The following is a 12,123-nucleotide window of genomic DNA, read 5'->3' as shown; positions in this document are numbered from 1 at the left end:
TATCAGAAGAATTCAAAAGAGATGATAGAAGAATGGCGCTGGGTTAACTCTAAATCACAGCAATTCTAATAGATAAAAATAAAATAAAAATCACATTATGAGACAGTTTGGCTACCGTCAAGTGCTCAATCACAGGATAAGAGAACATGGTGTGAAAGCATGCACACCATGTGTGTATCACTGGGGAATAAATAGGGTTATCATTCCAGTCGTTGGTCCCTTCAGTGCAGCACACAGGCATTTATGTCAGAAGTTGTTCTGACATGGGCAGTGGCTATTTGTGGTGAAAGAAGCTCCTGAAGCTCAGCTTCCAGTTCCTGCAGAACAGGAGCTCTGGGGGCTTTTAAAAGCCTGGCAATCTGTCTTCACTAACTGCACCATTGAAGATAATCTTAGGAGTCTGCTTGCTGTCCCCATCTTCTTCACAGGCACACTCTGGAGGCTCTAGTTCATCGTATCTTCTCCGATAAACCACCCTTGACAATAGGGTTATCAGAAACATTTCCATGATGAGGACCTGGTGGGTTATATCTGAAGGGAAAAAAAAAAAAAAAGACCATCAGACAAGAAATAAATACCTATCTTATTCACCATCCTCTGTGCAAAAGGAACAAACGTTACCATTCTGCCTCCATAACAGATTGTCTCTGACACCGGGCATTAAAATCAGTTACAGAGTTACAGTGTTGCCCATCAATAAGCATGTAGCTAATGAGGCATCCAAAACCCAAGAGATTTAAGAGTGATCGTGCATGTTGATTTCTTTTTCTTCAATTTCTGATCCCAACTAAAGCTCTCTGCAACTATGACGGCTATAAAAGTTGTGTCGTTTTTTACATAAAAGTTGAGATTCTCCAAAAGCTACATAATCCCAGGAAATAACTATTTTGGGAAAACACCAGATATTGCAGTTAGCAAGGCTGAACCTGACACCTTTATAAGTCAATGAAGAGCATCCCCCCCAACAGAACTTACACGCTCCTCTTGCTGAGGAGGAGAGTGGTGGAGCACAGGGGATAATTTGTTGCATGGCCAAGATGTTGATAATAGCTGTTTGCAGGTGGTTCAGAATCAGGACAAACTGTGCCAGGAAGAGAAAGCAGATGCCTTAGCTACCAGGAAAAGGATTATTGTTCACACAACAATTTTGCTTTCATCACAGACCCTTTTTCACTCCATTCCTACTTTCTTGCCCTCCCTCTCCTCCATCTACCACCAGGCCACCTGCCATTCTGCAAAATTCATCTTTAGGCCAGGAAGATACTGCTCTGAATGTGGGCATTAAATTAAACCTCTGTTTTAAAAGTGTTTTCCCAACCCTTTATTTGGGAGGTGCAACATACAGAGAGCTCCCAGCTGGGACTTTAAGCAATACTGAGCTCTCAGTAGTAAGGAACAATGTCCTGAAAGCTTCCTGTTAATCTATGAGCTATGCTGTCCCTTAGTGGGAGGAAGAATTCAAAGAATGTTGTTTTTTCTGGGGGTTGTCTCATCTTTTTGCTGCAACAGGGAGATGCGGTACTCCCCAAAATATACAGGAGTGCCTTCTTTGCCAAAGGGGCTGGAGCAATAACCACACGTCACATTGCCTGCTATTCACTGAGCTTGGCCCTCGCTGTCTCAGAGATACCAGAGTGTCTCTCTGGTGCAACTGCTCGAGTATAAACCCTCACAAGCACAGAGTTTGCCACCTTAAACCCGGATTCACCTTGGTGCAGCTTTGCATATGCGACTATCCTGCTGATTGCTTTTATAAGGGTTTAATGATCTACTTATCAGAGCTCTTAGTGCAGCAGCTGTGCTCTGTGTCCTGCACCAGCACGCTGCATTTCCAACCGTTCCACTCTACCTTCTCTCTTCTGGGTGGCGTGGGAGAGGGTGGCCTTGTCCCTGTCCCACAACCTATCCACGTCTGTTCCTTACTACGTAATGAGTCCCAGCCAGTATTTTCATTATTATCTAACTCTGTAGTGAAGAATGGCCAAGAAAAATATTGTCAAAACAGCACATTATGACATGCCGAAACAGTTCAAACAAAAGCCACCCACACAATGCTCCACATCCTCTCCTCGTTTTTAAAAGTACACACTAGCTTTTTAACATTGTGTTTCAGGATACAGCATCGAAAAAGCTTCCTTCAAGCCCTGCAGAAGGTGCTGTTTTGATTCCAGCTGCCCAGAGATGAATGGATTTCACAAAGCTCTCACATCTCCAGCACTCCTGAAAGACTAGAGGTGAATTGGCTCAAACTGAAACTGAACAGCAGCCAAGGAAAGTGCTTCAAAGGGATGCAGCATTAATCAGGTAAAAATATGCCTTTGCATGATACATTTAATGGAAAAAAATACTATAATCTTTAAGCAAAGGGTCAAGAAACAGGGAGATGGTGTTGCATTAACAGCAAGAGAAATTCTTACCAGAAATATTAAACTTCTCACCTGGTAAAGGGCAAATTTAGGGATGATCTTCTTACAGTTAAGGAGAACCCTGACTTGTTGAAACATGATTCCAACTGGCCACAGAGCAATAATGGTCAGGACAGCAACGAAGCAGCTAATCCATATCGCAGCTCCTTCAGGAGACAACTGAGACGAAAATCAAACAAATGTACCAATAAAACTTTACAGGGCAGATGTTACTATTTCCAGGCAGAAGCTGCAAGCTGGATGATGCAGGCAATAAAATGTGTGTTGCTACCTCCACGAAAGCTGATGCCAGCAGTAGTGGCTGGGGCTTGCAGGAGGAAGCTGCACAGCCCTGGCTGGAGTGCTGCCACCGTGGAGCTGTCATGGGTGCCAAAGCCCCTCCGTCCGACCCCAGCAGCACGTGGGAATGCTCAGCAGCTCACAGAATCACAGAATCACAGAATTTCTAGGTTGGAAGAGACCTCAAGGTCATCGAGTCCAACCTCCAACCTAACGCTAACAGCCCTCCACTAAACCATATCCCTCATGAGAGTGTACTCAGCATGACAGCTCAGAGGGGTCGTTTATTTTACTACCATGAAACTACAACTGCGAAAATACTTCTGTTAATCTGAATTATCCAGGAGATGCAACGTTATTAGCAGGCACAGACCTCTCCATCAGCCTGCCGCTTACAGAGTACAAAGCAGAAGTGCAGTACATGCTTCAGGGTCTCAAAAGAACATGACAAGGACACACTTGGAAATGCTCCCAAATTCCAGACTTTCGTTGTAGGCTAAGATACTAAAATCAAACCAAAAGCCATGGACTTTGTGGCCCATCTCTGTTTGAAACCTTTACTTACATTAGAAAGGCTGTAATTGCCATTGGTCCAAAGCACTATTGACAGAAACATGAACACAGGTCGAAAGAAAGCAAACTGGAAGGTGCCCAGCTTCAGCCAAAAGAGGGTTTGCCTGGTAAAAAAATAAAAAATAAAAATCACAAAGGCCAAAGTCTTATTAACAACATTAATAACATTTTTGGATGCTGTTAAGCAGCAAAACTTCTCCACTCCTACTGCACATGGCCAAAATCTGGGGAGAAACAGCTTCAAGATTAAAAAAGAAAAAAAGAAAAAAAACTTTCCAAGAATTACCCAGTTGTCTATTTAGCAAATATAGTCGCAAAGTCTCTCCAAAAGCCATACTTTTCTAACCACAGCAGTGGTAGAAGCCTACCCAGTTGCTGAACAATGCCACTTGCTCTTGCCTTCTTGCCTTGCTATTTCAGTTCTGCCAAAAGTTCTGCCAAAAAAGCTTGGGCAGAGCAGCCTTCAGCTGAAAGGCAAAGCACTGCAGAACTTCGATCCCTGACACAGCCAGCCTGCCTTCAGCAGTGATACTGTCAGATTCCACCTTCCTGCTCAGATGGGACTGGTCTGCCAGTCCTGTGGCTGATCAAGACAAGGAATCATACAGACCTAGGTGAAAGGACGAGTAATTTTTCAGTGCATCATGAGTACTGCCATGTAAGCATCTGGGTTTGCTCCTCTGTACAGGAAGAGGAGAAAGGCCCTATCTTTCACTGGGCAAACCAGCAAAAAGCCTGTAGCACAGCTCAGGATTTCCTTACTACTGTCCCTCAGTATACAGCCCATACACAATGACCTGGCCAGCCAATACTAAAGATCACCAGAAAAGGGGCAGAAGCCCTCACAAACTGAGGACACGAAAGCTGACTGACACAAACTCTCCCCCAGTCTTCGCAGGACAAGCTGTGGCAGCTACTGCTGCTCATGTTTTAGCCCGCTGCTACGTGCTTCCCCCACTGTTACTGCTGTCTTCACTCTGGCTCCTTGGTCCCTTGGGACTGCCATCAGATGTGCCTCAGCAGACAACAGGCTGCCAGTTAGTGTGCTGCGGGGAACAGACACGAACCAGGAACTGCATGAATTGCTCAATTAATAGAGCTAATAACCACAGGATTACGAGCAGCACAAACACATGGGGAAGGGCCTGCCGCTGTCTGGCCACCTCGTGCCTGTGCCTTTTCAAAGACCCGTTATTCCCAAAGGAAATGGGAATAACAGCTTGATGATCCTTGTGGGTCCCTTCCAACTCAGATATTCTCTGATCCTATGGTTTCTTTTAAAGTAACAAACCCCTCCCTTGGAGCAACTCTGTTTCCCTAGGAGGTATCTATGGGAGGAAAGTATGATCTTTCTCTGGCATAACTTACCCATTTTACATCATCGTATCACATCTATTTTTGGAGGTATATTTTAAGGTTTTTGTACTACCTATTCTTCTTGGTGTCCCCTCCATGTAAATAAATACTGTTTTCCATTAAAATAAATTCATGGAAATAAGAGTTAAAATTATAGTACCAAATGAGGTAGTTTAAGGAAAAATCGTTACACTAAAAAATGAAGATTTTTTCAAAAGCAAACTCTAAGTTAAATTCTTCACATATTTTGCACTGCAGCTTATGCTGCTTCAGTAAACCTCCCGTTCAGTCCCTCTCCCTCAGCACTGTTTCCTGCTTGTTCCAGGATCCCTCACAAACCACCACGCTGCTTTCTGTTTGCCACTTCCTCGTAACCAGACCAAAAAGTCTCTAAGATCCCTTCTGATATGAACATCCAGGCTCTCACAGAAACGTCTCCGTGTTGCACATTCAGCCCTCGAGATTTTACTGTTAATGGGAGAACCGTTCTCATGCTCTGTGCCAGTAGGAAAGCCCTGGAACATATGAGGCTTTTGGGTTGTGGAGCAGCATGTAAATGTCTAGGTCTGAGCTCCTGCCAGGAGAGGAGCCCCACCAGGCAGGGTTTATGTTACACTCGGTGATTCCTGGAGGTGCAGCTCTCCATCCTTACCATGCTTTTCGAAGGTGCCTTGCTACTTAGTTTGGCAGAAGAAAATATTTGGTTTTCCCTCACCAGAAAACAGCATTTCACTGAGATTAAAGCTTCCCAGGAATTACATCTATTTTTGTTTTAAAAAGTATTTTAATCTGAAGTAGTTTTAAAGACAAAATCAGAAAGAAACATTTCAATTCATCAAAGCAAGAGAAATTTTCTTTCAAAACAGACTCAATTTGATGATTTTGTTTGTGAAAAACATCCAGTCTGGAGACGCTAGTTCCCTCCTGGAATGAAAAGAAACCAAAATCCCAACTACCGGCTTTTCTAGAGTGGAAATTCCTCCTCCCACACACCACTGCCTACAGTACAAATGGTTTCTTGGAAAAGAACGGGATTAGCTGGGGAGACACCACAGTGCTCAGCACTGCTGCAGAGTGGGAACACTGCACTGGGTTAAAGTGAGCTTTGCTGTGCTCTCACCTCTCCCGTGCAGCTCCGTGCTGTAAAAATGAAAGAAATTAGTGGCGGCGCACAGCCCCGAGTGACAGCGCCGTTGGAGAGACAGCTTGAGAGTGGCTGTCGGGAAGCAGGGAGGCCCTTTGCTGCAAGCCTGGCTCGCCAGGCTGGCTGGATTCCAGCTGCGGTTTTCCAGCTGGGAAACCTTAAAGGGCAACTCACCTAGTGATGCGCACGCCGGGGAGGCAAAGGCAGCAGCAGCAGCAGGGCCCCGTGCTGATCTTGAAGCGACCATTTTCGAACCGCCTGAGGAACAGCTTTTGGCCCCCGCACTCTTTAATCATCATCATCAGGAACTTGTGGATAACTATGGCAAAAAACCTAGGAGAGGAGGAAAACACCAGCTTGAATGGACTTCCTGCTTGCCTCTCGCACACGCCTGCACAGGCCAGTCCTGTCCGGGTTTTTTAAACTTTCTGCCCAGGTTGTTTAAACCTCCAGGTTTCCCCCAAGGCACACTGGTGGCAGTCAGTATCACAGGCTTTTTAGCCCAAGTCATTGCAGCCGTATTTTTCTATCAGTTATCTAGTCCTGACCGGTGCAACCTTTTCAAAACAAGTCCTATTCCTCCTCTTAAAAAAAACAATAACAATAAAACCCACAAAATTAAAAAACAACAACACAGGGCTAGGTTTGTGTATGCATTTAGTGGGGCATCACGCACTGCCCCAGTCAGGGTGCAGTTCCTCTGCAGCCCAAGCGGATCCAGGCAGTGTCTGCTGCAGCCCCTCCTCTCCCTCCTTCACCAGCTGCACTTTCTCAGCCCTTCCCAGGAATTACGGATCGTGCAGACACCCTTTCCTCCTGGCCCCACGCAGATTTAAGGAATCGATTCACTGAAATCCAACCCCACCAAATAAGAGAGGTCCTCTCCAGCTGCACTGCCTCCATGAAGGAGCTCACTGAGCAGCTGGAGAAGTAAGCACAATGGGGCAAGGGAAGGGACAGGGACCTGCAGCTTGGGCAAGGGAGGAGCGGGACTGAGATAGGCTCAACGTGCCACAGGACTGGATCCTGAGAAGTTTCTTGTAGCCTGCGCTACCTGCATAAATTGCAGCATGCTAGAAGTCCCACTGCTTTGCTTTCCATCCTTTTTTAATCTCCTCTCTTAGCAGATGCACTGTGACACGGCGTAGGGCAATCCATAAGACTGCGATAGTGTCCCGCAGTGGGTTCCAAAACCATCCTGGCCCTCCTGGTGTACCCATGGCCGCAGCGTGCCCCCACCTGGCTGTGCCTCGAGGGCTGCCCCACCACCTCCAGAAAGCAGGGACCGCGCTTCTCCACTCTTCTCTGTGCATGTCAGAGCTGTCATGCGTGCACGGAAAGTGCTTTTATCAGGACAAGTGCAGAACATTTTCACATTGATATACTCATTGGAGGTTCACTTGCCACCATTAATAACAGACCTACAGGGCTCGTCATTAATAAAAGCACCGAGAAGAAGCCACAGGTCAGAATCTCATTCCACATGACACTCGGGGAGAGAAAAGAAAAGAGTGCTACTTCAAAGCTCCCGTCAGTCAAGGCGATCAATTACATGCAAGTCACAGATCTCTCATACTGACGTTCCCACACTAGGGGGCTGCAGCACGGGGAACCGCTTCAGCGTTTTCCACCTCCCGTAAAAGAGCTGCCAAGAGATTTCAACTCAAACCAAAAATTACTAAATTGTTAAATTTACAAAATGACTGTGTTTACCAAGACTAGCAGATGTTTAAAGGGTTTGAAATGCAGGGTTTGGGGCAACATCTAGAACAAGCAGAATACTCACACTGCTGCTGTGAAATCTGTAAACATTGTCGAGCGAGGAATCCACATGCCAATGCATGAGGTAGTAGCAATCACCTATGGAGAAAGGGAGGAGGGCTGTGTGAAAGGCAGAGATAAAGCTGCCTCATGCAGATTTCCAGAGAAATGCTAATTTCAACATTCAGGTTCATGCCTTTTCCATAATACTTACTGGAGCCGCAGCATTTACCCAAATTAAGATTGATCTTTTGGAGGAGGGGATTTTCCTGTAGATGTAGATCACTTCCTCTATAAATACCAGATCAGCAATTAGCGTCATCAGAGTCAAGATTGCAAAGAGAAATCTACCAGCGAGGTCAAGGCCTGCAGCAAGCGAGAAGAAAACAAGCAAACAAAATTCTGATTCATGTCATCCAAGTGTTTCTGAAAAAAAAAAAAAGAGCATCTTGGAGGGGAATCTTAGTCCTGCTCCTGCAAAGCACTGCACGGAAGGGAGGTGCAAGGAAGGCTGAGCCAGGCTCTTTTCTGTGGTGCCCAGTGCCAGGGCAGGAGGCAGCGGGCACCAAGTGGCGCACAGCAGGCAGCACTGCTGTGCTGGGCGGGTGAGGAGCCCTGGCACAGGCTGCCCAGAGAGCTGTGGGGGCTCCTCCTTGGGGATCTCCAAAAGCCGCCTGGACGTGGCCCTGGGCAGCCTGCGCTGGGTGTCCCTGCTTGGGCAGGGCTTGGAGCGGGGCACTTCCATGGGTCCCTGCCAGCCCCAGCCCTGCTGTGGCTCTGCATGGTTCATCCTTCGCTATGCACAGGGCTCACTGACCCCACGGGACGGCTCAAGTACCTAAATTTAACTTCATAAACACACCTCCTCGGGACCCTCCGGCAGCACACAGGAGCAATACGCCTCCACGCTCCCCAAGCATCCCGCAAAAGCCCCGTTCAGCCAGGGAGCCCTCAGCTCCGTCCCCTCCCTCCGAGCCCTCTCCCCCCGCTCCCGGCCGGCCGCCCCGGCACTCACTGCCCAGCAGCTCCCAGGCGAAGGGCGGCTCGCTGGCGCCGCAGGGCGGGGGCAGGGTCGCGTTCCCCTCGCCCTCCATGGCGCCCGCAGGGGGCCGGGGCCGGGGCCGGGGCCGGGCACGGGGAGATGGCGGCGGGTGGGAGCCCGGCCCTGGCGAGCGGGGGCCGGGCAGCGCCTGCCGAGGGGCGGCTGGTGATTAATGATTAGCCCGGGCCGGCGGGCGGCCTCCCGGCATGGCCCGGCCTCCCGCCGCCTCACGGTGCCTCCCCGCCGGGCACCCCCCTTCAGCGGGGCGGGCTGGGTGCCCTGCGGGGGTAGGGTTCAGGAGAACAGCTCCAGCTGCATACACCATGCTCAGCTGCTGCCGCTCAGGGTGGGGAGCTTGGAGACGCTGTGGGCAGTCCTCAGAAATGACAGTGTGGTTGCAAGTGCAAGGGGAAGCTAGGGACTGCTGGACATGGGACCAAGCACACAAAACACTTAAAGCATGGAATCACAGAATCATCCCGGTTGGAAGAGACCTCCAAGATCACCCAGTCCAACCTCAAATGGAGGTCCAACCACGCACAGAGGCCCCCCTTTGTCAGGGTAGTATTCAGGGAGCTTGAACAAAGTGCATGGGGGGTGGAATTGAGGAACTCAGGACATTTAGGAACTTTAGGACTTCGGGACATTGATAGGCGCCACAGACCCCTGTGGCAAGCCCTGCCATCTTGGAGGATTCCCGGAGGCTTCACAGGAAGGGCACTAGGATGCAAGGAAATGCCCTGCTCAGCGGCTAAACGCCAGCAGGCACTCGATCCAAACAAGGCAGAGCCCTTCCACTGCAGCAGGCTGGGGAGCCAGACAGACGAGGCTACCGACAGCCTCCTCTGTTGCTGTCAGCGGGGCTTGCCTTCAGGGCAGGACGATTTACTGCGAGTCCTCCCTACCATCGCTCTCATTTTCACTGCACTGAAGCGTGCCTCATCGTTTCACCAGGCAGGCTGCAGCAGCGGCTGGCTGCTGGAGTGTGGTATCTGCTCAGCCTTCACGGGCTTGCCAGAGCATCCAACAGCACGAATATCTTCTGCCGTCCAGATGCCGAAAAGATGCAGGCAATATTTGTGAAGCACAGCTCCAGCACATTCTCTGTTCAGAAGCCCATTTGCTCATCCTGCAGAGACAGTTGCTAGTGGAGGGGGAAATACCCATTAGTAACCCTTAACGCACCATACTTTTTCTCCCTAGTTTTCTCGATTTTATTTTTAATCCAAATGTTTGAGGCTTATCACAGTCTGAAATGTGACTGGGAGCTCAAGTTAGCCTTTGCTGAGATGGCTGAAGGTCTTTGAAGGTTCTCCCTGAGCAGAGACAACAGGATTCCCATCTGCTGCTATTTTAGTTGCCAGCTTCTCTCATTCCCTGAAAGCTAAAAATAACAATTCTTCTCCTGGGAATCCTTTCTTTGAGCGAGGCAGGTTTGTCAATGCTTTTATTAAGGAAACTCACACATGGCGTATGGGAGTGACAGGACTCATGGCTACTTTATTGTATTCAGAAGAAACCCAGAGTCTGCTTTGACTTCACAGTTCCTTGAAGAATTCATATGGTAACAATTCTGGATATGACTGTCATGTTTCAGTTATTCAGCAACACCAGTTTGGAACAACTACTGCAGCATACACTGAAAGTGGCATTGGAGAATTTCCCCTCATGAACCTATAGAGATGTAACTGCTGTAAATATAAAGGTTAAGGATTAATCAACTGCTACTGTGAAAGATCCATCCTCCTCTCTTCTGCTGGTGTCTCCAACACAGGATAGAGTCTAAAAACCATGTATCTTCCGTAATTTCTTCTTGTTAGAAACACCATTTGCCGTGTTTGGGTCAAACATCATCTCTTCTTCATGTTCTGGGCTCTTTCTTAGGAAAAAGACTTGCCTGACAGACCTTAAATTTAATAAATTGGACTGAAGAGCACACCATGATGCCTCAGCTCCCATAGCCAGAGGTCTGCTGCTCTGTGCACACTTCCTTAGCCCCCGTGCTTCATCAGTGCCCTCTCAGCACTGGCCTCTAAGGCAAATGCTGAGCCTTGAGACCAATGCAAAACCCTTCAAATCCCCTGGAGCTGAACTACATTTCTCTCCCTGCTCCACTAGTCCACCTTTTAGTTTAACCCTTTAGTTTAATACATGGCATTTGCCACCAAAAAAAAAAGACAATCTTACTTTCAGCAGTAGAGAGGCATTTATAGACCAGTCACCTGTCCATTTAGATGCATCAAGAGATAAAAACCACCTGTGAGTGCAGCTCCCCATGCCTGTTTACTGGGGGCTTTCAAGTGCTCTATGGCTCAGCGCCCTTCCAAGCACCGTACTGCTCAGATTTCTTCCTTAAGGAACATGCCCCCTGGCTGCTACCAGCCTGCTCTTCTTTCAAAGGTCGGCCCAGATGTTTATCTTTCCTCCCTTTTGATGATGGCTTTCGCTTTCACCCGCCTCACAGGAATAACTGCATTCTCTCCGCTCCCCTGAGCTGAGCACACTGCTGTGATCGCTGCCCTCTCAGTGCGCGGTGCCTGATGCTAGCTGTGCTTCTCCCCGTCAGGTATTGGTGGGCCAAGCCTGTACGCAGGTGTCCTGGCTCATGAAATGACCAGCAGGAGGTCCCACATGCTCTCAAAGGACAAGCTCCAAGCTCCACTGCATAGGATATGTAGGATAGGATAGGGTATTTTGGTAGTAGGGAAATCTAGCAGACGTCACTGTCATCAGCGCACTCCAAGACCTTTTCTGGGGGACAAATTATGTTCATCTGAGTTCAAGCTAATAAGAAAAGTGTGCATTAGAAAAATAAATCGATAATTTTTAGTGCCATAGGACTGTGCATCGGATTTCTCCCAAGTTTGGATGCCCAACAAGCCAAGATACGTCAGCTAAAATTTCCCAGCTTCCAAAAGCCTGGACAAGTCTAGTAATGAAATTAAACCCGATTTCTCAGCTACAGCATACTCTGCAGTTGAGCTTAAATGTAACTTACCCTCATCCACTATAAAGCTGTCAACTTTTCACCTCCTGCCAGTAATAAGTTGGCAATTTTAGAAGGGGTGGCTCATTAATGTGAGATAAGACCTCTATCACCGTTACATAAATTAATAATGGGATTTGCTTGTTATTTGGCTCCTGGCAGCAACTGTAAAAATCAAGAAGTACAGCGACTACAGTGAAATAAATCGGGATAACAAAACAAAATCACAATTGTCCTGCCTATTCAGATGGACAGATTTACACATTAAAAAAAAAAAAATATATATATATATATATATATATATATATATATATATATATATCAGGTGTGCCAGAAGCTTTACATCTGTGCTTTTAATAGGAAAGCTTAGACAAAGACTTTTATTCTACACCAATACAGAAGCAGTGAAAGAGGAAAGAGAGGGGCTTTCATTAGAGGTGAAGCTAAACAAGAGTTTTATTTTGTCTCACTTGCAAAATAGCAAATCGGTTTCTGGCAGTCAATGTATGTGAGAAATACAAAGATGCGCAATCAAACCCTTATTTTTGTAATATGT

General features: G+C 47.5%; 1 protein-coding gene across 1 annotated transcript; it reads right to left on the bottom strand.

Moving 5' to 3' along the window:
• Positions 1 to 343: 343 nt before the first annotated feature.
• Positions 344 to 8,633, bottom strand: LOC311211006 (organic solute transporter subunit alpha-like; the record flags this gene model as incomplete). Its single annotated transcript, XM_084289436.1, has 8 exons — positions 344 to 531; positions 976 to 1,081; positions 2,439 to 2,585; positions 3,271 to 3,382; positions 5,953 to 6,111; positions 7,565 to 7,638; positions 7,754 to 7,905; positions 8,555 to 8,633. The coding sequence occupies 8 exons, from the start codon at positions 8,631 to 8,633 to the stop codon at positions 344 to 346; spliced, it is 1,017 nt and encodes a 338-aa protein (XP_084145562.1).
• Positions 8,634 to 12,123: the final 3,490 nt, after the last annotated feature.

The sequence above is a fragment of the Netta rufina genome (genome assembly GCF_964035555.1).
Source record: "Netta rufina genome assembly, chromosome: 1".
Taxonomy (NCBI): Eukaryota; Metazoa; Chordata; class Aves; order Anseriformes; family Anatidae; genus Netta; species Netta rufina.
Note: the sequence above shows the minus strand (reverse complement) of the source record. Positions and strands in the feature narration are given on the sequence as shown.